Source organism: Falco cherrug, chromosome 10 (assembly GCF_023634085.1).
Source record: "Falco cherrug isolate bFalChe1 chromosome 10, bFalChe1.pri, whole genome shotgun sequence".
In the NCBI taxonomy this organism is placed as follows: Eukaryota; Metazoa; Chordata; class Aves; order Falconiformes; family Falconidae; genus Falco; species Falco cherrug.
Window position 1 is genome coordinate 33901559 of NC_073706.1, and position 26857 is coordinate 33928415.

Consider the following 26857-nt stretch of genomic DNA (forward strand, 5'->3'; position numbering starts at 1 on the left):
TTACACAATAATTGACCACACCTTATTTACAACACTTTCTCTGCTCCAGTATTGCGATTAGAATCACAAAGTGGCTGAGGAGATCTTTTTCTGGGCAGAAAAGGTGCACGTGGGGTTCAGAGCAGCAGTTCTTGAAGGTAGTTCTTAAGTTAGTTGCTTCAGCATACGTCTAGCGTAGTTGTTGTTCTGCTGAGTACCACAGAGCTCTGGTTCCCCAAACTGATGCTCGCTGCCGCTGAATTTGCTGCTGGCATTTCTCCAAATGGCAGCACAAGCATTCCTAGACAGCTGGGGTGCAGATCCCACGGTAATAAGCAGAGGAACGAGTACTGTGGGAACTCTCTTCCTCCTGCCCAGATGCAGCAATGAATCACTGCATGCATTATCCGATGACTGGCCGCGAGGCATGCCACGCTTTGGTGAGGTGCGTAGCTGAGATCCCCAGCATCCCACTGGAAGTTACACCAGAGAGGTCCCATATGCTGCTGGAGGTCCTGTGCTCTTCCAGGGTGCGTAGATTTGCCAGGCTCATATCAGAGCCTGCAGAGAAGCTGAGGCAGATCTTCAGATGGCCAAACCCGGTCCCAAAAAGGAGGCTTGTTTTGAAGAGGACTGGCAAACTGAATTCCTGTGGCAGACAAGGCAGCTTCTGTAGGGCAAAAAAATACGGCAAGAGACCAGTTGGGAACCAGCAGAAGTTTGTTTCGGCCGCAGCAGCTAGATTGCAGTAGCCAAAAAGTCCTTAAGATGTAACTAGTTTGTCAACCACTGAACAAAATAATTTCTTGCACAATTCAGAGCAATATGCTAACTACGTATGTAAGGAAAGGGTTTAAAATTGCACAACGTGCTGAGGAATGATACAAGTGGGGATTTTGTCCCACAGCTATAGACAATTAGAAGGAATGGGGAGATAACTGAGTTCACTCTCTCCTCCATTCCATGGAGCATAGGAAGCCTTAACCACAGCAGATACTGCAGGCCAAAAGAGTTCAGTTGTGCATGCACGGGATGTGTCCGTGGCAAGGAGAGTTTGTGCAGAGAACAGTTCAAAGAACAGTGATTTTCTGCACGTGCATTGTGGAGAGCATATTGTAATAAAGGTGTCACTTGGGGAACATTTTGCTGGGCTAATTGGGTATTAGGAAAAAGTTCTTCACTGAGGGGGTAGGTGGTCAAGCATGGGAACGAGCTCCCTGGGGAAGTGGTCATGGCAGCAAGCCTGTCAGTGTTTAAGAAGCATTTGGACAATGCTTTGTAGATATATGGTTTAACTTCTAGGTTGCCCTGTGTGCACTCAGAAGTTGGACTCCCCTGTGTGCACTCAGAAGTTGGACTCAATGATCCTCGTGGGTCCTACCCAACTCAGGATATTCTATGTTTCTAATTACTCTGCATTCAGTGACCAGTTAGGTATTGGTTTTTACTATCAAGCTTTTGTGATTTATGTGGTGTGATCCTCTAAGCTTTGATTCCAACCACTTCTCTTACAAATATTATTAAGAAAACAGTGTTACTCTGAAAGCTAAGATAATGTATAGATCTATTTTCTGTGCCTTTAAGAAACAAAAGCAATGAACTAATCTAAGAGATAAAGCTATGCCAGGCTTCCTACATTTAAAAGGTTGAGCTCTTTTGATGTAAACTTAAATTACTCAAAACAGGAACTTCATTCCTATGATGTAAGCTTTTTCCTTAACAATTTGCTTAGTGAATATAGCAATTGCAGAGCCACTCTTAAAAACGAATATCCACATGACTTGGAGATCTGGAGCAGCTGGCTTGTGTTATTCACAGTCCACTTATTCAGACTGCTTGGAATGGAGCATACACGTGCTTTTCTCTGGTTGCTGGCTTAGGACTTGCTAAGACAGAAGTGCCCTGGAGATTTTGGGGAAACTCATTCTTGTTTAGATCTGTAACTGTGAAATGTATCCAGAAGGATCTGTGCTGGCCCTGCTCAGAACAATTGGGATTCAAGGCTAAGCAAAGGAGATATCTATATTGCAACAGAAGAGCAGATTGCTAGTGTAGATGTGTCTCACGATACCTTTTGTTAGTGTGGAAACAAACGGGATGGAGCACTCCTTTTCCCTTGAGCTTCCTACAACTGACGACAGATTACTATTTAGTGTGGAAATGTGGAAGATAGCTTTTCATTTTGTTGTTGAATGTGTCCTTCATCTCATATTCCTTCTTCTTGATTTTTGGGTAGCAGTTGTTATAGCATCTATATGTCAGGAAAAAAGCTATGTGCCTCCCTCTCCCCCTGCTTTCAGTGCCCCATAAAAAATAAATTCTTATGTCTCAGTCCCCTCCAGATGTTACACCTATCTGGAGTGTAAATAACTGAATAACTTAGTATTTACACATGCTGTGATACCTTTGATTTAGAGCATCAAAAATAGGTTCTGATATAGTGTCAATATCAAAAGTGAAGGGAAATGCTGTGTTCCCATTAATTCAAAGTGAAGTGAGCACTTTGATGTGAATCTGAAGTGAACGCAGAGGGAGTGGTCCTCTCTAAAGTAGTTCAGCCGGCACCTGTAACCTCTTAAACTGCAGTCGTATCTCTCATGTGAATCAGTATTTGAACTAATATTTACTTAGGACTCAGGCATGATTTATGTGGGAGTCTTGGTATTGCAACAACTGCTGTGTTACTCAATCAGATTCCCAGATGACTGGTTAATACATAACAAGCCAGATTTGTAAATTCAGTTGGCACAAGTTATCATCAGAATGGAAAGGAGAAATTCATTATATCATATTGTATTTAATTCATAAATCTATTAAACACCTGTAATGGAGTACAACATGCTCCAGTTAAAGAGGCAATGGGTTTCATCCTGTTTTCAGACGATTTCTAATCTGGATTAATTGCTTGGTGACAGTTTTCTAGTTGTCACGAGAAATTGTGTTATTCCTCTGTCAGAGTGGAAACAAAGTAGGATTAAATTAGTTAATCACAAAATACCACAGTTAAAAACTCCATAGCGTCCAACATTATTCCAGTAGCAACTAACAGTGAGCTTAATTCTGGGGTCAAAAACCAGCCTGCAGCTTTGAAATTTAGGTATATCACGAAATCGTTTTGGCTATCTATAAAGTTACCCTCGCCTCCCAGGCATTATTAATGACTGCTTCTGAATGAAGGCCATTTATCTGGATGATGTGGAGTGTTTCACAGAAAAATCCACTCCACTCATTTTATGCCAATATGGCAATAAAAATATTATTGTATATCTAAAGACCTGTACAATAACTAGATATTGTTAGTCAAAGATACTAGGGCAAAGGACTAAGTTTGCAAACGCTGTTTGATTTTTTGGAAGAGTGTTTTTTTAAAAAATGAAATGAAGCATCACAGGAAATTTAGAGCGATGTTTCCTTCTATAAATGGAAATGAGTTAAAACTCTTCATACAGGCTAAGAAATCCTCAGTGTCTGTGTAAAACTGACAAGACCTATAGTTTTCTAGGTTTTAGGCTAGAACATTTGAAAATCAGCGTGTCTCTGTGTGTGTGTACACCAGGAAGAACACAGCCAGCACCCTATAATGCTGTAACTTTACTCTTCTGATCTTCCTGTATTTACCCTGTCTGCCCTTCAGCACGTGTATGCTCCAAGTCCAGTGACCACTTTGGCAGGCAGTGCCCCATGAATAATCATACTGCTGCGTATTTGGAAACATGTAAAGACCTTCTTTAACCTCCAGCTGCTAGTTGTTATCACTGGGAAGGAACATGTGTCTGACTGAGGTGGATAGACGAAGCTGTTGCCTAGAACATGTATCTTGGCTCAGGCTCTGCCAGCAGAGTCCCATGGCTGCCATTGCTGCAGGCTTGGCTCCCCAAAGATTCAAAACCTCTCTGCCACCTCCTTACTCTGATTGTGCCCAAGACAGAAGTTTAACAGCACACGAGGAAATAACCCGCTAGAAACCATTCTTTGGCTTAAATGATGAACTCTGCTAGGATGCCGTAAGAACTATGCCAATTACTCAAGTACAATCAGTGTTTGAGTCAAAACTACCATGTCTGGAATCCATATCTGGAACCCACCCTCTTACATCCTAACACAGGAAAAAACTGCAGCATGCTTGAATGACCAGCAATACTGGAATTGCAAGTTCCATCACAAATCAGTTATTTCAGCTTGGTATTAGTCCATTGCTATGCATGCCTAGCATAGCAAATTGTTGCATAATGAGAAAAAGAGGAGGAAAAAACTCCAATTGTGAAGTCCAAGTCACTTTAAGATTATTCTGTGATCTACTTCATTATTTGGGTCAACAACAGATTTTGAAAGGGTTTGGAAATGTACACACGTTTTTATTTTTCTACTGGCTGTTGTTCAAGCGAGGTGTGGATGTGCCCTTGGATCTTTTTATTGTTGTATTGCATTGTATTGTACTGTTGCTGTATTTAAATATAGGGCATTTACTGTTACGTTAATGGAAGCTCCATGAACATGAGAATGAATCTTCTAACTGGCTTTGCTCCTGCCCTGTCTGTGCAAATGTCCAGTGAATGCTCTCGGGTTCTTCACAGCGTATGGGCTCTGAGCATTTAACACAAGCAGTGACAGTGCCTGATGCCTCGTTGTAGTGCATTACCAGCTTTTGTCCTATGTGCTTCCCTACAGCCTTTCTTAGTGACCATTATTACATCCATGGTAATTAATTCTGTGGCTTTTTTCCCCCCTCCCTAGTCACCACATCATACCCACCTCATGCTAGTCCACCTGCTGCCGGGGGAACACGCCCCAGCTTGTGTAGGCAATTTGCCTGTGTTGCACACCTAAACCAGCTAGAGGTGGCTCTGGCATGTTCTTCCTTACAGCAGTTTCTTTGGCTCCCAGCTATGCATTCCCACAGTGGAATTCACAACGCAGAAAACTATTAGCCCAAGGACTGGCCACAAGTAGATATATTGGAAAAGATGCAATTTAGCCAGGTTTAGAACTTTCTGAGTGTTTTTAGTGATGAATGTGGTCACTTTCAATTCCAGGCAGAGTTGCAAATATGTGCTATCACAGAAAAGAAACTGTATCCAGTTTCTTTTTCCACTAGCAGGCTGAAATCTATCCCGGTGAGGCTGCAAAGGATGCAAGTGAGCCTACGGACCAGTGGCAGGTCTTTTCTCAGGCAAGATAGCAGCAGGGCTCCGCCGCAAGCCAGGGCCAATAAGAGGAAGCAAAGGGCCTGTTCCTCTGCAGCTTGGGTGTCTCTGTCACAAAACAACAGTGGTGACAACCCTCACGCAGGACATCCTCCAGCAGGTGAAGTGAGCAAGCAAGGACCACCTGATGGGTGAGGACCCCCCAGTGCCTTCCACACACTGCTAAAGCCTGCAGAACCAAGCGCAGCTCTGACCTGACGAGCTGCTTCTTGCCCAGAAATAATAAAACCAGGGAAGATTAAGAGGGAAGAGAGAGCTGATCCAGTGCAGGTAGAGAACTCGTTACTATAGCAACTGTTTTCTCCTTTGAGCATAGGCTGGGAGGACTCCCTTGCGAGGGGATTTCTGCACAGTCCCCAGGCTGGGAGGAGAGGTTGCTTCAAGAATCTCGTCTGACAAAGGCTTCGTGGCTGCACTCTTGAACTCTGCTGGGGATCGGGGGGGGGAGCTGGGAGAGGTTTGTAGAAGAGTTTGACGCTTGTCCAAAAGTAAAACAGATGTTGAAGTGCCTGAACTCATGGGAAAGATTACAAAACTGGGACTGTATTAAAAGTGATACTCACCTCATGGTGTATTGTTCTGTGGGTTGCAGATACATCTGAAGCTGTTACAGCACCACAGTACCCCGCACAACCAGGAGTTTCAAAGCTGGAGTTTCTAAAAGAAATAAGAGAATATTTAGCTAATTCCTACTGGATTTTTAACTCTCTCTGAGGCCCCGAGAAAGTTTCCCAGCTGGGTTTCTTCAATGAGGTGAAATTGGTAGAGAGTAAGAAATTAAGTAACTTGTAATATAATAAAGGCTTGGTCAGTCTGACTCCAAGAAAAGTAATTCTCTGGGACCTGAGCCAGGTATTGTTATCTTACCATACTGCTTGGAGTACCTGGCACTGTACAACCTCTGGGTCTCTGTGGTTATCTTAGACCAACATAGCAAATGAATGAGCATATTATCCTTTTGGTGGGGCTGCTCTCCGGTGTAACACTTCCCCTGCATTCACAGGAGACAAATAAATACCAACTCAGTGCCTAGGGTAAATCCTTCATCTTAAGCCCTTGTTAACCCTGTCTGCTCTGGCAGGTATACTTCAGGAACCAAACCTGCACCTTGGTTTTTTTTGCTGGTATTTTGTGCTGGAAACTAAACAAATGCAGAAATAAAATAAACTAACGTATGACCACCTAAATTCAGTCCTGAAATTCTCTTTCTTTCTTAGGGTCAAAGCACAGAAGACATTGTAAATTCTCTTGGTAAGGGATGAGCAAAGGGAGCTTTGGGTGAAGTACTCCAATCCCCTATTGTCTCTAGGCTGTTTATTGTCTATTTTTCCATGCAGTATTGTTGCTGGAGACATGGATCTAGGAGAACGTTGCCTGTCGCGATCCCAATACCCTTCCTATCACTGAGGAAGAGGAGGGGGGGACAGCTGTGCAGCCTCTGTCTTGCAGCTGCATCTTGCCTAGGTGGCTAACACAGCTTCAAACCCTCACAATCCCTGCCTTTCAGAGTAGCATTTTTTTGGCTGTTGATGCAGGGAATAAGAAACAGCAGCCTTAGCTGCTCATTTTTTTTAAATTCATCAGGGCTTTTACCAGACGTAAAACCAAGGAGTTGGAAAATGAAAACAGGCTCCCTGGTCCAAAAGCAACTTGAACGCAGAAGTAGGCCGAGAGTATTTTGCTATTGCAAAATGCTCCCCCATGAGCAGTATGCCGAGGAGGTGAGCCAAGAGGCTGAGGGACTCAAGGACAGCCCTGAACTCTCACCCATACTTGCAACAACTGCACAGTTCCTGTGTCAAAGTCTCTGGCCTGAGCCTAGTTTAAAAAAATAGGACAGACAAACGCAAGAGCAACCTGCTACCGGTCCATCAAGAATGTTTATCAACACCTACTATTAAGAAGCCTGCAAGCCTTTCAGCTGAAATAAGTATCTGCATCCTTCTACAAAAGTACCATTCTCTCCCTGCCATGTGGCAGATCTGGCCTTAGCTGGCATTTGATGTTGCCAGTAGAATCTGCTGCTGCTTGGCATGATAGCCAGAAAGACTTGTGAAGGAAAATTAAGTGCTTTGTGAGTCAGAATTCTAGACTTAGATCTTTTGTGAGCAATAAGCAATTTTTACTGCACCAATGCAACTGTGGGTGAATAAAATCATGCATCAATCCAACTGCAATTCCCATTGCTGCAGATACACAAGTATTACAGAAAAATGGGAAAAAATATTCTAATAAGCTTCAGTAAATCACACATATTAAAAACCCAACAAATGGTTCACGTTATATTGTCTTATATGAATATATATATATGAAAAGAGAAATATGCCTTCTCCCAATTGAGTATGTGATTGAGACTGCATTCAGAACCAGTGAAAAGTAGAAATTTTCCTCAAGACTTGGTGAAGAAATGTCTGTTACTTCAAAGGAAGTGGTGGACATGCTGGCCGTTATATTTTGGTCAGCCACTGAATTATTAAGATTGCATGGTCATGGTACGGAGTTGAAGGAAAAGTAAATTACAAAAAAAAAAAAAAAAGCTGGGTTTTACTGTCTGAGGGGAAGGAGATTTCTGTGATGAATACCTTTCCCTTCTCCACACTGACAGCAGAGGTCACAGAAACTCTCAAGCCTCTACTCACCCCAGAAAACAGGACCTTAGTCCAGACTGTACCTCGCTTACAGCATAATTAGTCACTATGTGTTTTGTCTGTGCCCTAACCCTACTTATCTCACCATTATTTCCTTCACAGGTTTTAAAGCCAGGTTAGGTTATCCAGGGGATACAGGCAGCTAAGAATTATTCTCCTTAATGGGTCTCATTTATTAGAAGCTACAGTAGATTAATCTATTAGATGGAATCAGAAATTGAACATAGATACAGAACCCATGTCTGCTATCTATAAAAAAATGTGCTAATGCAGCTTGGTTGCTATGGTGTAAAATCTGACATCAGGAACGTGAAGACACGTTTGCCTTTTTCCGTTACTTAAGGAGATGGCTGGTTGATTGACTAATCCATTGGCTAGGATATTGCATTGCTACCTAACAACAAGGTGCTCCTAGTGCACAAGAAATGGAAACAAGGCTCAGCTGCTGCTGAGAACATAATCAGGTTTCTCAAGTCTGAGTCCAGTATTCTATCTGTTCAGTCTTGGAGTGTTTGAGCCAATAATTCAGAAATGAATTCCCTTCTTAGGGTTTTTTTTCTGATGCCTTTTAGGTTTCAATACATTCTGATGTTAGCAGAAGCCCAAGTTTTTCTGAGTTTGACTACATGCATTGTCTAAGTGTAATACATTCCTCCTCAGAAGCAGAAAAAAATATCACATACACAAGTACAAGAAATAGGTTTGTTTTCTTCTTTTTTGGATTGTTCAGTTTGAATGTGGACTTGAAACTTACAAGTACCACCTTAGTAGCACTACAATGAGAACCTCTCTCTCTGTTTATCCATTTAAAATACACTGCATGAAGAAAGGCAGTGTAAATTTCTCCGGTGTTGCTCCTCCTGCACGCTTTGAGCCAAACCAGGGAAGTTCTTAGGTAAGAGCAGAAAATTATTTTATTTTCACCTTTAGTGAAAGCAGTACCTGTCCTCCCACATACTCTGCTGGGGTTTGCGTCATGCCTTCAGACCATTCATCTCTGGCATTGCTGCGTAGGCTTTCAAGAAGACCAAGTTCACGCCATTGCTGCCACATGGCTTCCTGCCCATTCGAATCAACCACATTTGAAATGCACAATTGCGGGATAACGTGGCTGAAAGAACTATTACCCACAAGTTAAAGACGAAAGTCCTCTTAACTAATAATTAATTCCCTAACCAACGTTTACTTTCTGGGAATAATAAAAGAAAAATAATTTGGGCAAGTAACATTGATATGCCTTCATATCAAATAAACCTGCAGCCAAGCCCTTATGATTACACTCACCTCTATTTCTGTCATGAGTTCCTCTACCGCTCTGTTCTCACCTTCATTGCACTGTATGTGCTTGAGGTTCCCCAGAAGACAGACCGTGTTTGTTGTAAAACACTCTGAACAGTTTTCAAGTGAGTTACACCCTTCTTGTAAACTCAACAATACATTACAATGAGTTACTAACTACTAATAAGCTGTTAAAACAACAAATGATGTAATGAGCAGAACAAACTTCTAAAGGAAGTATGTGTATGGGCTTCATATGGATTGAAGATACTTATCAACACAGAATTCATTACAGGACTGAAACCCAAGCTAGACTGACACTATGAAAGTTGTAATCAAAAGGATATAAAACAAATAGAAACATAATTTCCTATCTCCTTCTAAATTCTCTGAGGCTTTGAAAGACATTATTTAAGGTTTTGAAGCAAAGCTTATGACTTGGTATGGACAAATGTCATTGAAATGGCCAGTATCAGTGAGTTGGAGCTTTCTTGTCTAGTAGAAGAGGATAGAATTCTCTCTACCCAAGAAAACCAAATCTTTTATTTCTCTGACGTTTCTGCCTTCTCTTTCCACACTGATAGCAATCTAGAAAAAAAATCAGTCAAATTAATTAGGGAAAAGTCTGTTACTTATGCGATGACAAAGTAGTGTGAAGCTCAAGCACTTGGAAACAGAAGGGCCAGTTTGAAAGGCAAATTTTTCTGGTATTTTTACCACTTCTTCCTAGACATAGAGGCATCATCAGCATTTGTGGCAGAATGAGCTTTCCATCCGTAGAACTGTTTTTTGGTGTTTGGCTATTCAACATCAGTGATGATGTCAGGTATTTCAGCAAGGACCTGTAAAAGGAAGGTGTTCTCCACAGCCCCGTGTTGCCAACTTCAGCAGCCACTGCATGCCCCCTCTCCAGCATCCTAATGTGTACTCGGATTAAAGGACTTTATTTCGTAAATGAAGAGGTGAGGCACAAAGGGCAGAAAAGAGATATTTTGTCTGTTCTGTTCCAGTTTGGCACCCCTAACTCATACATCACTCTTCCTCTAAATTAGGGTCTGGTATGCCTCAGCCATGACAGTTTTGGTTGTGCTGAAGCTGCTCTGCCAGCACAAAGTGGTTCTGAAGCCAGTTCTGGAGCTTTGCTGCCACTTCTCAGAAAATACCTGGGCTATTTGGGGTTTTCCCAGCACTGGAGTGCCAAAGTGTGCAGACAAAACCAGGGAACAGCTGATGCAGTGAAACAGTTTGGGGAGGGATGAGGGAAGGATTGTATCAGGAAGTCCCCTCGCAACCCAGCAATCCCCAGCTTTAATGATCACTGCAATAATGGCAACTATTATTAAAAAAGCCCACAAGCTTCCCCTATACACAGTAAAAGACCATCAAGGGAGAACAGCCAAAGGAGGAAAAAAGTCAGGAAGGGCAAAGGTAGTTCAAAAGTCATTTGTTCCTTTACTGTTCAGTTATGACGAAATGGTGTAACACATCAGGCAACATTCTGGTCCCCTCTGGCTGCAGGAGGGCCAGGAAAGCTGTGGCTCCTTCCAGCTGGCTCTGACACCACCGCTCCGGCACTTCTCACAGTGCTGCGAAGGACCGGAAGGCAGGTGCTGATGTTTCCCGTAACACGAGAATGCCTTTCCACAGCCAAAACTAACAAAGAAAATCAATTTTGTAGCACTGCATGTGGAAATTTTTCTTCTTGTAGCTTACCTTTCAGTTCAGGTATGATTTTCTTCTGAGCCAAGAGAGCAGTTTACCATATAGACATGAACCAGCCCTCACACACAATAACTCAGTAACTTTCCATAAGAAGCAGAGTTTAAATAAACATATTATTGATTGGTGTAATCCACTTTGTACAGCACAGAGATTTCCCACGTTTTCATGGCAAGTCATGGGAATGAATGACACGGGCACGTTACGAAGCGTCGGCACGGCCAACCCTAAGGGAGAACAAGCTCAGTTAAAACACCATATAACCAAAGACACCAACCAAGGCAGCTCCACCGCACAACACGGCGTGACGTGACCCGCACCCTGCCCGACCCGCTTCCTTCCCCTGTCCTCAGTGCTCACCTCCGGCTCAGACCCCCACCACGAACTCTCCCGTTAAATTCTCCTCAGGCTGGAGCGGCAGGCACGGAGGGGATGTAACGGGGCGGGCGCGGCGGGAAGGGGCAGCGGGGCCTGAGGGGACGGAGCGGGGCGGGCGGGAAGAGGGAGCGCCGCGGCGACTCACAGGAGGGGTGGGGTCACCTCGCGCTGCGCCCCCCCCCGGCTGCGCGCGCCGGTTACCGCGACAACCGGGACGACGAGCCAATCGGCTCGCTCCTTTCCCAGGGGGCGGCCCGTGACAGGCCGAGCGAGCGCCTCGTGCTGCCTCGCCCACCAATCAGCGGGGCTCTCCGGGGGCTGGGCGAAGGCGCGCGCGCTCTCCTCGCACTCGCCTCGCAGCTTCTCCCCCTCCCCAGGCTGGACCCGGCAGCCAATCAGGACAGAGGGAAAAAGCGTGAGGCAAGCGGGCCCGCGTGTCGCGCTGTCTATAAAAAGGGGGGGGGCCGGGAGCGAGCGCGCCGCTCACTCGCCGCTGGCGCTCGCTGCGGAAGGACGTGCGTGAGGTGGGGGAGCGCGCCCAGTTGTCGCGCCCGCCCGCTCGCTCGTTCGCTCTCCGTCTTAACGGCCGCCGCGCCCCCTCCGCGCCGCCGTCGCCCTCTGGCCCGCCCGCCTCACGCTATGAAAACCAAGTTCTGTAACGGCGAGACCGACCCTTCCCCGCTCGGGCTCCTCCTGGGCTGCAGTTCCGGCGGGGGCGGCGTCGTCCTCCCCGCCGCTGGGCAGCCCCCCTCTCCGCTGGCTCACGCTGACCCCGAGGGGAAAGACCCCGTGGCGGCGAGCAGAGGCGGGGGCGCCTCGACCCCGCCCTCCGCGCTGCTGCTGCCGCCGCCTGAGGAGGAGCCGCCGCTCGACCCCCGGACGCGGCGCAGGGCGTATCTGTGGTGTAAGGAGTTCCTGCCCGGCGCCTGGCGGGGGCTGCGGGAGGAGCAGCTGCGCATCAGCCCCATCAGGTCAGCGCTGGGGGGGCCCCGCTGGGAGCGGGCGGGGCGGGGGAGTGCGAGCCGCCTCCTGGCGGAGGAGGGGCGGGGGGTGAGGCTCTTCCTCTTTTACTCCTAAATTAGTAATAATAATCATTATAAAAAAATCCTTGCTAAATTTATTTTTCGAGGGGGGGAGGCTGGTTACCGCGTGGGGAGCGGCCGCGCTCTCTGAGGCGGGGGGGCCCGTGAGGAGGGCGCGGGGCCTCGGGGGGGGGGGGGGGGGGGAGGTGTCAGGGCCCGTGAGAGGGGCGCAGGGCTTGGGGGGCGGCAGGGCCCGGTGCCGGCTGCGTCAGGCCCTCCCGGGCGGGGGGCGGTGGTGCGGGGCCGCCCTGCGCCGGGGGAGGAGCCCGGAGCCCGGCGGTGGGAGCGATGGAGCGGGCCGGGGCCGCCGCCTGAGGTAAGTGCGGGCGCGGGGGTCCCGGAGCGCGGGGTTAGCAGGTAGATGCGGTGTATCGATGACGTGAGTCATCTTTTCGTATATATAGTAACAAGTGCTTGTGACTCAGCGCGTTGGCAGCAGGAATATGTAAATTGGGGATGTTCTAGAAGCCCTCCGTAACGTGTTTGAGATCAGGGGTTTTTTATATGAGCCCTATATGCTAGTTAAACCGATGTTAGTCCAGAGTTGCATTTTTACGGATTGCTTGTCTATTGTCCTAGTGATCATTCTACCTGATTAACTGTAGTCCCGTACAGTTTCAAAGGATATGGCTGTCAGCTTCTCCCTCAGTCCTGAGTTTCCTTTTTTCCAGTGTTTCTCTTTTTGTTGATGCACAAAATACATGTGAATCTACCCCCAGTTAGGGCATAAACTGTTGACAAAGCTCTGATATGCCGGAGTATAATCAAAACCCATGGTGCTCATTTCTAAATATATTTTAAAAGCCTTGTTAACAAAAGAGCAACTCGCTGAAAGCCAGAGCAGATAGTATTTGTCTTTTTAGATACTTTCTCCTCCCTTGACGTGATCATAGTAAGTTTATGAAGGGAGATAATTTTCAGAAGACCAATACGGATCCTAGACAGTAGACTGGTCTGATAATATGCTTGTAATCTGACTTGCTTAATTCATTATTCATCCTTACTGTGTACTGCTGACTTTGGTACTTACTTTCTAAAGCGTTGGGTTTTAGGGCAGTTATTCTTGAATTTCTTGGAAACTTCCCCTGTGAGACACCACTTCAGGATGGCTTGATGGTTTCCAGATTGGGAAGAGGAGAGGATGGGCTGAAACTTAACACATAAAACCATGCTAATTGACAGTTGCATTTATTTTGGCAAAAGTCTTCTCTTTGCTTTTATCTACAGTGAATGCATCATACTGGTTTGCTAATTGTAGTTTCACAAAAGTCAGGCACGTGGTGTGTGTTCTCCAGGGTGTCTGTCAGTATTGCTGTTTTCATGGTGTTGGTACACATCATGTTCAGGAACAGCTGTTAGGTACCTGCTGTCATAGGGTGAGGGGGTCCAGGCCTTATTGTTTGCGAGCAAAAAGTAGATTTGTAATTAATCGGAATGCAAGTGTATAAGCACATCTAACTGCTGTGGTTTGGGGAAAGCTATGGGAAGCTCTGAAAATAGGTGACCCTTTTGGAAGGACTTACCTCTAAGTAATAATCTGTACCAGTAGACTACTGGGTAGCTTTATCTGTGTGAGATATGCCCTTTTGACCATTCAACAAGCTGCTGAGTCTACTGACCTTCCAGGAAAACAGTTCCTTTTGTTGGGCTCCTGTAGGGTTTTCTTGATTAAAGGTAATGCTTCAAACTTTAAGTGTGTAAAACTATAGTGAAATTTCTGTTCAGCCTCAGTAAGACACTGCTGTTTGGCTGGAGAGGTATAAAAAAGAAGGGTTTCTGGACTTCCCTGCACTGTATGCAGGCTGAGCGTGTGTTTAAATAAGTAACATAACTGTACCAGCTCTAGTCCAGTATTTTTTGTAAAGTGAATTTCAATGTGTTTAAGTGTAGATATTTTCACCAAAGTCTAAATCAGAGGCTTAGAAAAGGTGGTATTTTTTTTTTTAAAAACTGTCTAGCGCAGTTTAAATGAAGCCAGAAATGTAGCTGGTATAACTAACCAGTGTTCTGATTGCATCTGAATAGTCTGGTGTTGCTCTTTGTTTGATATCCTTTCCATCTGTCATTTTTGTTTCCCCCTACCTGTTCACCTTCATGGTTCAAAGTTACTTCATATCTCTTGTCTCTAAACATCCTTCTTTGGATGCCTGCCAAGCCACCTGGTTTTCTTCTGTCTCTTGAACATATTGTGCAACTGCTGTTTCACCCGATTTTCTTGAGATTTCTTTTTTTTCTTCAGTGGTTGAATTTGGATATGTAGGCCGGCCCTTCTTCTGTGTATCATCTCCTAGTACATACATACAGATTGTCTACTTCGTGGTAGCCTTTTTCTCTGGAAAGTCTTTGCTGTTTCCCCACTGAGTTGTAAGAGAACTCAGAAAAATATTTAAAAAAGCATAGAGAGGAGTGTCAGGTTAGGGCTGAGAACTGCATTTTGGCTACTGCAGTTTGGATCTGCCATGGATTCCTGGAATCAAAGCTCACTGCAAGGTAACATTATATACTTATGTTTTAGGTGTTAAGAAAAACTGCATTAATTCATGAAGGAAATCACAACATGGAGTACTGCTATTTAAATTCTAGCATTACTGCAGTAAGTTATGTAGCATGCTACAAGTAAAATTGCTTACTTTTTAAGTTTGTGCTACTTCATCCCTTTACTGCTAGCTACTGTATTTGGATTGTATCTGGTTTTGAAAGGCCTTTCTTTAATGGAGAGAGAGACAGGTTTTTTCAGTAGTGCTGATTTGCATTTCTGTTTCGCAAATCAAGTTTCAGTACTTTTTCCTCTTATAGTAGGAAAAGAGGTAATATGTAAAACCTATTGCAGAAGGGAAAACTGAGAACTTATTAATGAAGATACTGATAATGAAGAGGGTGCAGAAAGACAATGTAGTAAAGAAAATGTGGGCTGAGTAGACGGTGGTGTTAGTGGGCTGGTAGAAGTAAGAAACTTAGCTTCCGTCATCTAGTATCTACCTAGCTTGATAAACCTGTAGGAGACAAATGCTGTCACTTTTTCCTGTAAGAACACCCTTGTAAAACAGTAATTATATGAAAAGTCAGCATGCCTATTTATATAAGTTCAGGCTTATGCCCTAAACGATTGAAGCTAGGACTCCCTAGTTTGTGTCTTACCATGTAAGATTCTGAAGGTGACTTCAGTTTTGACAAATGCATGAGCACTTTCTTTAAAATGAAGAACTGCTTTAATTGTAAAACTCAAAATTGAAAATGAGTGCCCAAGAATGACAGCATAAGACTTTATCGTCAGTGGTGCTGTGGCATAGGTGTTCAGGTTAAATATTTGTGGCGAATCTTTGGAGCTGCCATCGCAGTGGTACTAGCTCTTAACTCAAACTTAGGGTTTTTGTACTCACTGCATGGTTTTAAGCTTATTTTGCTGTCTTGTTTGTGCAACCAAGTATATCTGACAGAACTCCAGCATCACTTTCTAGAAGTTCTGAAAATAATTAACAGAAATCTGCATCTTATCTTAGTTGCCTGTTACATTTTACTTCAGTTTCTTTGTAGCTTGAGCTGTAACTTGGATCAGTAGATCTTGATGGTGAGTCATACATTAAGTATGAAGCTGCCAACTTTTTTATTGAAGGTTTTTGTTAGGAGTTATTGGTACTGTTGGAAAAATCTCATGTTAGGAATAGATCAGTTAATCATAGTAAAAAGATGATTAGTGTGCCTCTGAGTTCTAGAAAACGAAATGTGTATGCTCATCCAAGTTGGTTGATAAACTGACCTTTCTCTTGATAGAGGTGGCCTCAGCAACATGCTGTTTCAGTGCTCACTGCCTGATACCATTGAGACAGTTGCAGATGAACCACGGAAAGTTCTCCTGCGCTTATACGGTGCAATCCTGCAGATGGTGAGTATGGAGAGTGCTTTGGGAGTGGGTGGGTTACCGTTGCTTAATTGTAATATGTTTGGAGATCTTCATTTGTGACACACTGCAAGTGTGTGCTGCTTTATCCTTTTGGGAATGTGTTTTAGTGGTAGTGGGGTAGGTTGTTAGCTTAAGGCAGTTCTGTTTATAGTTTGTTACTGTCTAGAACTTGCACTCCTTTCTATACAGATCCTGACTGGCATGTATCAGCTGAAGGCTCATTTGCTGTCTGTTTGATCAGTAATGTTTTGTTTATGGTGTTAAGTTTGGACTGTGGTGTTTCAGAAAAGTTTGCTTCTGTACAGTATGTAGGGCTTTGGCATAACTAGCAAGATTGAAGAGACTAAACTGCTTAACTTTAATCTTGGTAGCACTTACGAATCTTGGATGTAAAAGCTGAAGGTTTTGTCAGACTTGTACAGTGCTCAAGCATATTATTAGATCTTGCGGGTAATTGTGTTGCTGAAAAATTTGATCTATAGTGTTAGAATAAAAATGAAATACAAACGTCAATACTGTACAGCCATCTCATTCCAAAACATGCTTTCCTAAATGTGATATGCCTTGTAGCTGGCATAGAAGCTTAACCAGATGCTTGTCGAACTCTTCTAATGTTACTTTTCTTTTATTTGGTTAATAAAACGTAAGTAGCACTTGAATTTGTCAAACCTTAAGAGAAGTGGTTGGCAAATCTGTTTCAAATTGTAAGGTTTAACATAAAGAATATTTTGTAAAGGTGATCTCTTCTAAAGCTTGCAGGCTGTTATCATAGGACTGTACAGCAGATCGTCTCTTGCCCATTTCTGCTAGACAATTAATTATGTTGTAAATAATCATAAGTCTTTTAACCTTATGAAAAATTGCAGCTTCATAAAACTACATTTGGATGTTGGCAGTTGCTTCTATTTGACTTAGAGGGTCTGGTTTTATTATCCATTAATTTGGTATTTTCCAGTACTCAGTCACTTGCTCTGAATAACTGATCCAATACCTGCAGGAGATTGACTCTTCCTGAAATTTCAGCCCATTCTTCCTGCTTCTGCTGCCTTGACCAGACTTACTATTAAAAATCTCATTGGATACTGTTGCTTAACTGGCTTTAAAGTGTTTTTATTATACTATGTGAGGTATTAACTTTCCCCATGGTATCAGATTTTACCAGAAATATGTAAAAGATTCCAGTGGTTTGAAATGGCATGAAATGCTTGGCTATACCACTCTAGGAGTGTTGGGAAAGTTACTGTTAAACAAGAAAAGTGCGTAGAAGTTAGTTAAACCAAAGGGAAGACTATTTAAGCTTGAAGAGACACCAAAATAAAGTGAAAAAAATGGTGATGAGAAACTTTGTTTTTGAAATGACTCCTGGGGTTGATGCTAAGAATTTTTTCCAGAATTATTGGCGGCTTTAATGTAATGCTGACAATATGTAGGAGGCATGAGTAGGAACATGGGCTGTAAAACTGCTGTAGCGGTAGAACTTTTATTGCCCAATAGCTGTGAAGAAATGTGCCCTTTCCCTTATATTTCAAAGGAAAAGTAAAGTAGACCCTAGAATTTGGTTGCCCTCCCCATCCCTCGGGGATTTTTTTTTTTAAACTTGCCTTTTCTGTGCCCCTGTCCACTGAAGAAATCAAAGTAAAATTTTGGGCTCTAAAATCAGAACTAATTCGGTTTGAAAATTGAAAGTGTGTTCATAACTTTCTAACCTTTCTGCTCTTGGTGTTGAAGGATCTTTTGAGATGTCTAACTTCCTTTATTTCCGTAGTGGCAGTGAAATGACTGCTCTTGTTGGTGCAGTTCACTAAAGGTTAAGTAAGCAGAGAAAGTCCCAAGGTAAAACTTTCAGATTGCATTGAGGTTCACAATTTTGTCGGCAAACATTTGTCTCTTCCAGCCCCTCTACCTTAAATGCAAGTTAAAATATAAGCAAACTGTTTTATTGGGGTATTTTGAAAACCTCACTTAGGATTCTTAAGAATTTCTGGGTGGCGTAAGCAGAGCCTTATGATGAGCCTGTTAAGAGGGAATAATTTGATATTTTTTAGTAATGTTACTTAAGTTTAAAGCCCTATAGAAATTAAGGGACACTGTTTAAGTAAGTTAAGTTTTGAGACCTTAAGCTAAAATTGCAACTTAATTCTCCATGACTTAACTGTAACTGCCACTGGGTATTAGTAGTTACCACTTGTTTGTTTGAGCCTTTGTAGCATGTTTTAACTCTTGTCCATTTTACTTTCTGTTGAAATTGGAACATAAAACAGTGATAGTATCAGCTCTTCTTATTCTTTTAGTATAAATACTGTAGATCTATAGCAATCTGCACCAAATTGTTGTATGTACAGAAGGCAAGCATAACTTAAATTTTGAATAGAAGTGAAAAATAGATACCTTACTAACTTAAGAATGAACAATACTGGCACCATAATTCTTTGAGCCACCTTTTTTAAAGGAACCTTTTTTGCCGTTTGAAAATAGCCCCAGTTTGCTTACTATGAATCTTGGAAGACACAAATGTCAGTACATGAAACTCATCCAATATAAACCATGCCAGTTGGCTAAAGCTGCCACACAGGGAAGGCTTTGTGCCTTCATCTGTCATAGCTGATATGTTTAAGCCAATTTTTTTGTGTGCATGACTGTTTTGGGGGGAGCTGGGGGGGAGATGAACTGAGCTGGCTCGGCCATTATTATGAATGGTCGCACTGGCATGGATGTTTAAAAAACAAGGACTTCTCTTGAGTATATCCTTGAGCAGAACTTTTTTTTTTAAGACAAGTATTTGTGCTTGTGACAGGTTAAATTACTAACCACATTAAAACTCAAAAGTTTGAGGCACAATGCAGATATGTTCTACATTGAAAAAAGGGAAATGTCCTACTCTGCTTCACTTATTCTTGCTCTGGCTTAGTTGCTAAATTTAAAGGGGAGCATTGAAAGTAAAACTTCCTCATGACAAAATGTCTTTAACTGTTGGCTATATCAATGTTAAAACAACTGAAACAAAAGGTTCTCCAGCAATATGCCATTTAATATCCAGACTTTAAGACTGGATTTCATATGCAGATCACGCTGTAGTGTTTCTACTTAAATTCAGAACAACCAAAACTTCTCCCATCTTAGAAATGCTGATAGGATTTCAACATAAGATAGCATCAACAGAAAAAAAAAAAAGCTCAAATTAATGTGAATTTCTTGGAAGTTCACCTATCAAAAGGTAACTTGGGGATTGATTCCCATTCTTTTACACATGTCAAAAGAACCTTGAACTCTTGATTCACTGGGGCTCTGTTACTTTGCAACAGCCAAACCAAAATAGTGTATATAAATGAGGAAAACCAAACCAGTATACCTAATGTTCCTCTCTGGTCTCTCAATTTTCTATGTGAGCAGATGCAAAATCAGTATAAATGGTTGCCACAGTTCTGTGGTAAATCTTTTTCCATACCTGCCTTGCTGCCTTTTATTTTTTGTAACTAAATAAAATGCAGACTGCTGTGTAACTGTAATTATCAACGTCTTCTGTGGTTGTTGGTGTCCATGTCTGTTTGTAGCATGGAGTAACTACAAATCCCTGGCACTGGCAGACGGCTTGAAAGAAACCAAGCACCTCTTACGGGGATATATTTGTGTTGGGTGGAGTTAAGGGTATTCTGGGGGTAATGTACCACTTTAGTTGTATATGCATGTGTTCTCTGCTGCAGGCTTGCCCATGCGATCGTGCCTAGAGCACTCTGGTTTCCAGGTGACAGACACGATTCACGGTATAGTATGAGATCTCTGAAGTTGGAGCATTCTCTACAGCTTTCATTTTCTTCAGTACTGGATTTCATTGTTTAAAAATAAGGCTTAAGTAGCACCAGCTACTGTCTGTGCATCTGAATGTTTACAGCAATAACAAAATACCAAAGTACTGCCCCTTCCTTTCCTCTGCTCCCTCATAAGAGAATGGTAACTTGAAATGAAGAGGATTAGAGATGTCTTTGTGGCTTTTGTAGGGCTTGAACTGGAAATTATTCTTCACATGCTAGATTCTAGGACTTCAGCAAATTAGTAGCAGTTCCTTCAGCTCTGGCAGGGATCAGTGATCAACAGCAGATTCTTAGAAGCAGAAATAGTTATCGCTGAATCCAAAACTGTTTGTTCCCATACCCTGAAGTTCAAATTGATGTCTTCCAACAGCTTCTAGAATTGAGAAGTTTCCCCTGCGTAGGCTGCTTCTAACCTCTCAGGCAGTTCCTTGTAATGTTGTAATTCCTTGATTTGTCTAAATCAAAGTGTATTTTAGTATTTTGAAGTCTTGAAAACTACTAAAGCTGAGTAAACTCGAAAAAATGGAGTTACAATGGAAGATATAAATTTGTGGGCAGAGCTAAGGGTTATCTGGGGGGGGGAAAGTTTGCAAGTTCCTCCTCTAGACAGAATTCTGTCAAGCATCATTTGGGACTTCTGATACAGAGCTCATCTTGCAGGTACAAGAAAAATAAATTTGGGGTGTTAGGGAGAAAATGGTGATGAACTCAATTTTCTATGTTAAACTACCAGATGTATAAACACTGTCTGGTCATTTTCTGATCACAGATCAGATAATGTGCAATGTCTGCCATCTTAGGACTTCAGTCTTGTACCTGAAGCTTCCTGCCTTAAAATCAGTTCATATGATCACAAAGTAGATTCTTAACTTCAGTCATCTCTGTCCATACAGCTGTCCTCCCTTACTAAAATTGTAGTGAGCTTTCTTAATCTGCTTGGAGAATAAACCTTCCCACAATAAAAGCATCACTGAAGAAATATTGTAAAGAAATCTTAAAGGCTTAGAACACATGGTCCAGTTCTAGTTAATGCCTCCATATAGAGGGAGTGATTAAAAACCTGCAGCAGTTATTCAGTCATGCTCTTACTGTTGTAATTAAAATAGCCTCACTGCTATTGAAGTAAATGGCTTCCAGAATTGGGCCTAAGTTGGAAAAAGCTGTTAGTTTATGGAAAAACTGAAGTTGTGATCAGTTTAGCCAAGAACACATGAACTAAATATGTACATCAAACACCTCACTGTGTGAGATGCTTTGCTTTGAACCACTGTTCTCATAGGTGATTGTTCAGTCAGAAAACAATCAAATCCTTCCACTTTAACATCTTGGAGTTAAACTCTTAAACTTCTGTTATGTAAAACTGCATCCTGCTTGCTTCATTCTCCTTGACCACGTGACCTGGAGACTTCCCTAATTCTAGGCTGAGTATATGGCCACTTGTGAAGACTGATCCTCTCCAAGCTCCCATTCATATTTGCAAGTTATTTAACAAATTACTTTGTATTCATTTTCCTCTGGACACTAATGCTCCATGCTGAGGGAACAGAAAAGAGGAAGGGATGCCAGAGGAGTCTCCTTTTCTGATGACTCTGCAGTACACATCCCTAACTGTCTTTCTGATGGCACAGTAGATGCCATTAGGCTATCTCCGACATTAATTTGAGGTGGACTCTTAGAACTGGCTAGCTCTTTATACAGTATGACTTACAGAAAGTGGATGCCGGTTCAGGTTCTAGGGAAAAGCCCAATCTGCTTACCTTCTGATGAACTGAACCATTCTGAGAGCACCATTAATCAGGAAAGACTCCTGGATGGTGAGTAACTTTCTGACTGTTCAAGAAAAATCTGTAAGTGGTAATGATGTAGGACATGCTTGTTCAGAGAAGCCCTCTGTAAATGACTTTAATACTATTGAGTAGTTACGCATTTAGCTTTAGTGAATATGTTTTGACACTATTAATTTCCTTGAAAGGAATATAAACTAATAGTAGTTTTCATATTTTCTTGTTTTAAACTTATTATCCTAGTGGAATGGGAAGTACTTGCTGAAAGACCATCGATTCATGTTAACTATACTTCTTCTATAGCTTCTGAAATATTGTAACTGCATAGCTTGTGTAAATCATTAGCTTGTTGTATTGTACTTAAGGGAGCTGGTGTTGCTTAACTGTATTCCATTAAGTTCATATTTCCACCCTTGTTTTGGACATGTTAGAGCTGTGGAACAGAAAGGTATGCACATGGTTCTATGAATCAAATGTTTTTGTTCAGAAGGTGGAGATGCAGGCTACCTTTATGGGCCTCTAAAGCTAGTCTGGTTTAAACAGTCAACGGTGGAATTGCAACATAAATGGCAGCCACAAACTGTCGCTAATTCTAAGCAAATATTTGCTTTCTCTTCTCCTTACCTTCAAGCCCTTTAAAGGACAAGGTTTTTACTACATCTTAAAATTTTAAATGTGCAGCTCTATTAAAAGCATGTGCCATTGAGAGCTCACTTGCTGAGGGTATGGTTTGATACTCTTGAAACTGCTTTGTAATGACTGTTCATGATCCAAGCACAATACATTATGCATGGAATTCGTTAAAGTTTTGCTAGTATACTGCAGTTCTGAGACACCCTTAGCTTATGTGGGCATTTCATTTGAAGAGAAATCTTGAATTTGTGTGGCCAGTGGTACATAGTACGTATAGCCTAGGCAGATACTCCAAGGAAATTTAGTCACAAGAAATTTGGAAAATAAGGTAATAGAAAAAAGCAAGTGCTTTGCAAGCTTCATCATGTGCCTCTTCTAGTAGTCCTTCTAAGGCTTTTATGTCATCTCTGTAATGTGTCTCAAGTGCTTTAGCTGCAAGCAGAGTATCATCCTAGATGTTGTGCAGAGGGACTTAGTTACCTCAATTAAAAATAAAAATGTTCCTCTAAGCTTATGATACATTGAAACCTTGTTTTGAAATACTGGGAAGCAATAAAAACATACCTGAAAATCACCTTTCAGGCTATTTACGGGAGTGGCTTGGTCTCAGTGGCACATCCTTTTGAAAGACTTTGGAGTTGTTGAAATAGTGCGGTGGTCAGAGGTCAGATGGATACTAGTGCTGTAGCTGTCACAGATCAAGACAGTGTTGAGACATCTAGTTAATTGTAGTTGGCACTTCTACTCCCTTTGTTCTGGTGGTTGCAGGTTAATCATGTTAAATTTCATCTTCTCATTGTGTTTGCTTTTTCTCATTCATAGAGGTCCTGTAACAAAGGAGAGTCTGTACAGTCTCAGAAGGAAAATGACTTGCAAGTGAGTAATTGAATGTCCTTATTTCGCAGAATTCTATAGGTGATAAATGTGGTTATCCTGCTTCTAAACAAGCAGTTATTCCACCTGGTATCTGGGCTGTACTTCCAGAAACTGTAAACAGTAATAAAGAAATCTTACTTGCTTATAGAAGTAACATTATAATGTGTGGACATCTATACACAGTTTGGAAAGATTTAAGCATTCCACCTTAACAAGAAACACTCCCCAGTTCTACCCTCAATGGTTTCTTACCATTTCTAACATTGGTATCAGTACTGCTGTTTTGAATACTAGGCTCCTCTTCCCTTAGTAGAGGAAGACCAGTACTCTGCTTTAGCTAATCCCTATTTTATAATACAGTGATGAACTTCTCTGAGGAAAGTATGTGAAGCTGGAGAGAACTTCCTCTTGAATATGAGGTGTTTCTGATTAGCATTGTTCTTAGATTATCTGTGTTCTGCGAACTTCAAAGTTTTTGCATTTGGAACCATTTCCGCTCAAGCAGCATAATGTTTAGCTAAGTGCAATTTTTCATAAAGTCATCTGAACAGAGTTTAGTAATTCAGTTTTCTATCCTGGCAGTACTTTTTTCAGTAAGGCATAGCACTGCAGCATGTTAGCCAGATGCTTTTCTTGTTACGTACTATTGTTTTTCAGATCTGTAATGGTTTTGGCAGCGCTGAGGGAGAAGTACATTTTACTTGTTTGATAAGTGCTGCTTTTCTCCCCTTATATTTTCTGCCTTCTGGGAATGTCATCTGAAACAGTTTTTTGGGATTTTTGGTGGTTTTTTCTGGTGTGTTGAAACTGGTTTTAAAATTGCTGTTGTTGAATGACTGCTTTTGAAGTTTTGTTGAACTTCCAGTTTAGTTTATTGGAACAGCTTCAATCAGTTGAACCAAGACTGAACTGAAAAATGTACTGATTTGATTCCTCAGTTTTCTTCAGAGAGGAAAGATGGAGGTGGTTTGGTTTCTCCTGTGCCCCAATCCAGTAAAAGTTCCTAAAACTATAAAAGAAAACAAAAATCCAAACAAACCCTGGCCTGGTGCCAGCAGCTCATGGAAGTTTGCAGTACAGGAAGCAAGGCTTTGAACTTCAGGACTGTCTTTGTTTGTTGCCTGAAAATAGTGATTTTTATGCTGGTAGGTTATTGTTTTCTGCTGGGAATCTCATAGTGCTGGAACTTCACGGTTAGATCAGTGTACTCAAGAATTCCTGTCAGGATAAACTGGTTAATTTTCTTGAGTCTAGATTAAAATTGTAGGTAGGTTTGATCAGAGGAGTTAATGTCATCCTTTGGGGAGAAGAATATCATCTGGGTAGTAGTAAAATGTTCTGCTTCACTAACAAAAGCAGTGTAGCTGTTCTGAGCTGCCTGGTGTTTGACAGCTGACTAGAGAGGGATGGTTTTCCATCAGCTCATACGGCCCTTTTTAACAGGGATTATCCACGTTTGTTCTTGGCTTTGCTATACTTGGGGATAGTTTTCCTCAAAATACTGCGTTTCTTGTATTTTATAGTGAGCTTTTTGTCAAAGAAAGAATAAAGCAGAAGTGTCAGTTCCAACTGGAATACAGACGGGCTTTTGATCTCTCCCTGCCTGAATGGGAGTTGCATACTGGAAAAGTCTTGTAAAGAGTGTTCGTAGGTTTGAAATGCAACGTTCAGCTCTTAAGTATTCATTTGAAAGTGTGAGTGATCAAATTTTATCCAGAAGCTTGTCTTAAATACAGGTGCTCATGGCTACATCTATCTGATAAAATTGAGTCTCAGAGCTTCAAACAACGGATTGTTGTCTTGCCAGTAGATTGCAAAGTATTTGAAGACTTTGAGATAGACTATTTACTTGGCTACAGTGCTTGATTCTTTAAAAAAAGTCATTAGATCAGCATTTTAACTGGAGCATTGTATACCTCGGTATGCTCAATGTCCATATGAAGGATGCTATAGACTTCAGATGTCCTTTAGTAGTTTATTCCACACCCATACTTGACAGTAGTGTGTGGAGTGGAGAATTGGTAAAAGGTCTGTCGGGTATTACAGAGGGGAAAGCTTTGTGCCTGAGATACATAGATAACCTATGAGCTCTGAGATGCAGAGCTCTTGTTGGACTTGTTCTCAAATGACCGTTCTGTTACAGTAGAGGAAGCTTTTTCTGGTGCTCTAACCTTTTTTCCTTATTTGCCAGGACATTGAAAATCAAATATTCTTGTACTGCTGTTTTTAGATAACACTTACCTATACTTCTTAATCTTGAAGCAGATCTTTCATGGAGACATGCCGCATCCAAACACTGCTTACACAGAAGTTTACAAACTTGTGATCCTGTAGTTGTGGATTATCTGAAAGTTCTAAATCTGTAAGCACTTCTCAAAGGACAAGGGCTAGGCAGGTGGCATGGCAGGAATAACCCAGAAGTGCACTGCTGAGTAACTGGAAATGTCACTGTTTTTCTGGTTGTCACTTCTGATGTATTAAGGGACATCTTAAGGAAGAACACTTCTTTGGCACTTGCTGTCTTTCAAGTATCATGAGTTGGTTTCTCAGTAAGATGTGAAAACAAGGAACTGATGACTTAATGGGGACAGCCAATAGGATTGCTGTAATTGGACTTTTAAAATGCCCTGGTGTTGTACCAGGCACGGACAAATTCGATATTGGCTAATAGAGCAGACATTCAATAACCTATATCTAATTTGTGTTTTGGTGCTTGGTGTTAGCCTCCAGAACTGAAATCAAAAGTTCAGATGTGTGGTGGTGAGGGCATGCGAAATAATGAGAAGCAAATATTTTTGGTGTGTTAGTTCTGCTTTGAGGAGTTGAGATGGGAAAACAGGACATGTATGCAATACATTCATATGCAAATCATCTTAATATCAATTGATATTCTTGCTGCCTCTTGTACCTTTTTTTGAAGTTAATGCTTCAGTACATAGTTACATGAGTCTTTCCTATGCTTCAATATGAATTTCTTGAAGAAACCAGAATAATAGTGTGGGCCAATAATAAAAAAATTCAGTGGAACTGCCTGGAGTGTACTCAAGAGTGGAATTCGTTTACAAAGAGTTATTTACTGTCTGAGACCGCAGTGACTACACTAACTCAGGAGTCTGAAATATCTGAGAACGTTCTTAACTTTGTGCTCTTAGTTCTTACGCTTCTAAGTGTCCTGGGTCAGACTTTGAGATGAGTTGCTCAAAAGTAGGCAGAGGCTTAGCAGACCTCTAGGATTTAAGTACAGCTGGATTGTGGTTAGCATAACTGCTAGAAGTAGTGATTCATACTGTGGCTTCTGTTTGCTTACAGCTAATCTTAACCATCAAGGAAGCTATACTTAGGTGATTTTTAACTGTATTTGAGATGGATTTCATGTATCTAATAACTATTAAACATTCAAATGAAAAGAACTGTCTGCTTGTGATCATTATGGGCTGAATTTATTGATGGAAGGAGAGCCTTGAAGAAAAATTATTGAAACTTGAGGTATCTTTGGAGGTAGAAAAGGAATAATGGTTATTCACACACATCTTCCTTAGCAGGAGTTTACATTGGGGTTTTTGTTT

General features: G+C 41.9%; 2 protein-coding genes across 9 annotated transcripts in view; one reads left to right on the plus strand and one right to left on the minus strand.

Annotated features, from left to right (window-relative positions):
- LOC114016815 (uncharacterized) lies at positions 1-12009 on the minus strand. 5 transcript variants are annotated; one of them, XM_055721913.1, is made up of 5 exons: positions 11189-11317; positions 8774-11055; positions 6068-6174; positions 5747-5840; positions 1-649 (listed from the first exon to the last, which is right to left on the minus strand). In XM_055721913.1, exons 2-5 carry the CDS (start codon positions 8882-8884, stop codon positions 383-385), a joined length of 579 nt encoding a protein of 192 aa, XP_055577888.1. In that variant the 5' UTR covers positions 8885-11055; positions 11189-11317; the 3' UTR covers positions 1-382. The 5 variants fall into 5 exon arrangements, 1 of the variants encoding a protein (XP_055577888.1); XR_008734110.1 differs by having other exon boundaries at positions 5747-10695; positions 10823-11055; positions 11189-11526; XR_008734108.1 differs by lacking the exon at positions 11189-11317 and adding an exon at positions 11879-12009 and having other exon boundaries at positions 5747-11055.
- CHKA (choline kinase alpha) overlaps positions 11817-26857 on the plus strand; it is a 23152-nt gene continuing 8111 nt past the window's right edge. The window contains exons 1-3 of one of the 4 annotated variants that reach the window (XM_055721908.1): positions 11817-12177; positions 16060-16171; positions 23238-23291. In XM_055721908.1, coding sequence (XP_055577883.1) covers positions 11846-12177; positions 16060-16171; positions 23238-23291 — 498 coding nt within the window. In that variant the 5' untranslated portion in view covers positions 11817-11845. Of the gene's footprint in view, positions 12178-12478; positions 12605-16059; positions 16172-23237; positions 23292-26857 lie in introns of those variants that run through there. The other 3 variants (XM_055721910.1, XM_055721909.1, XM_055721911.1) reach the window with 3 other exon arrangements.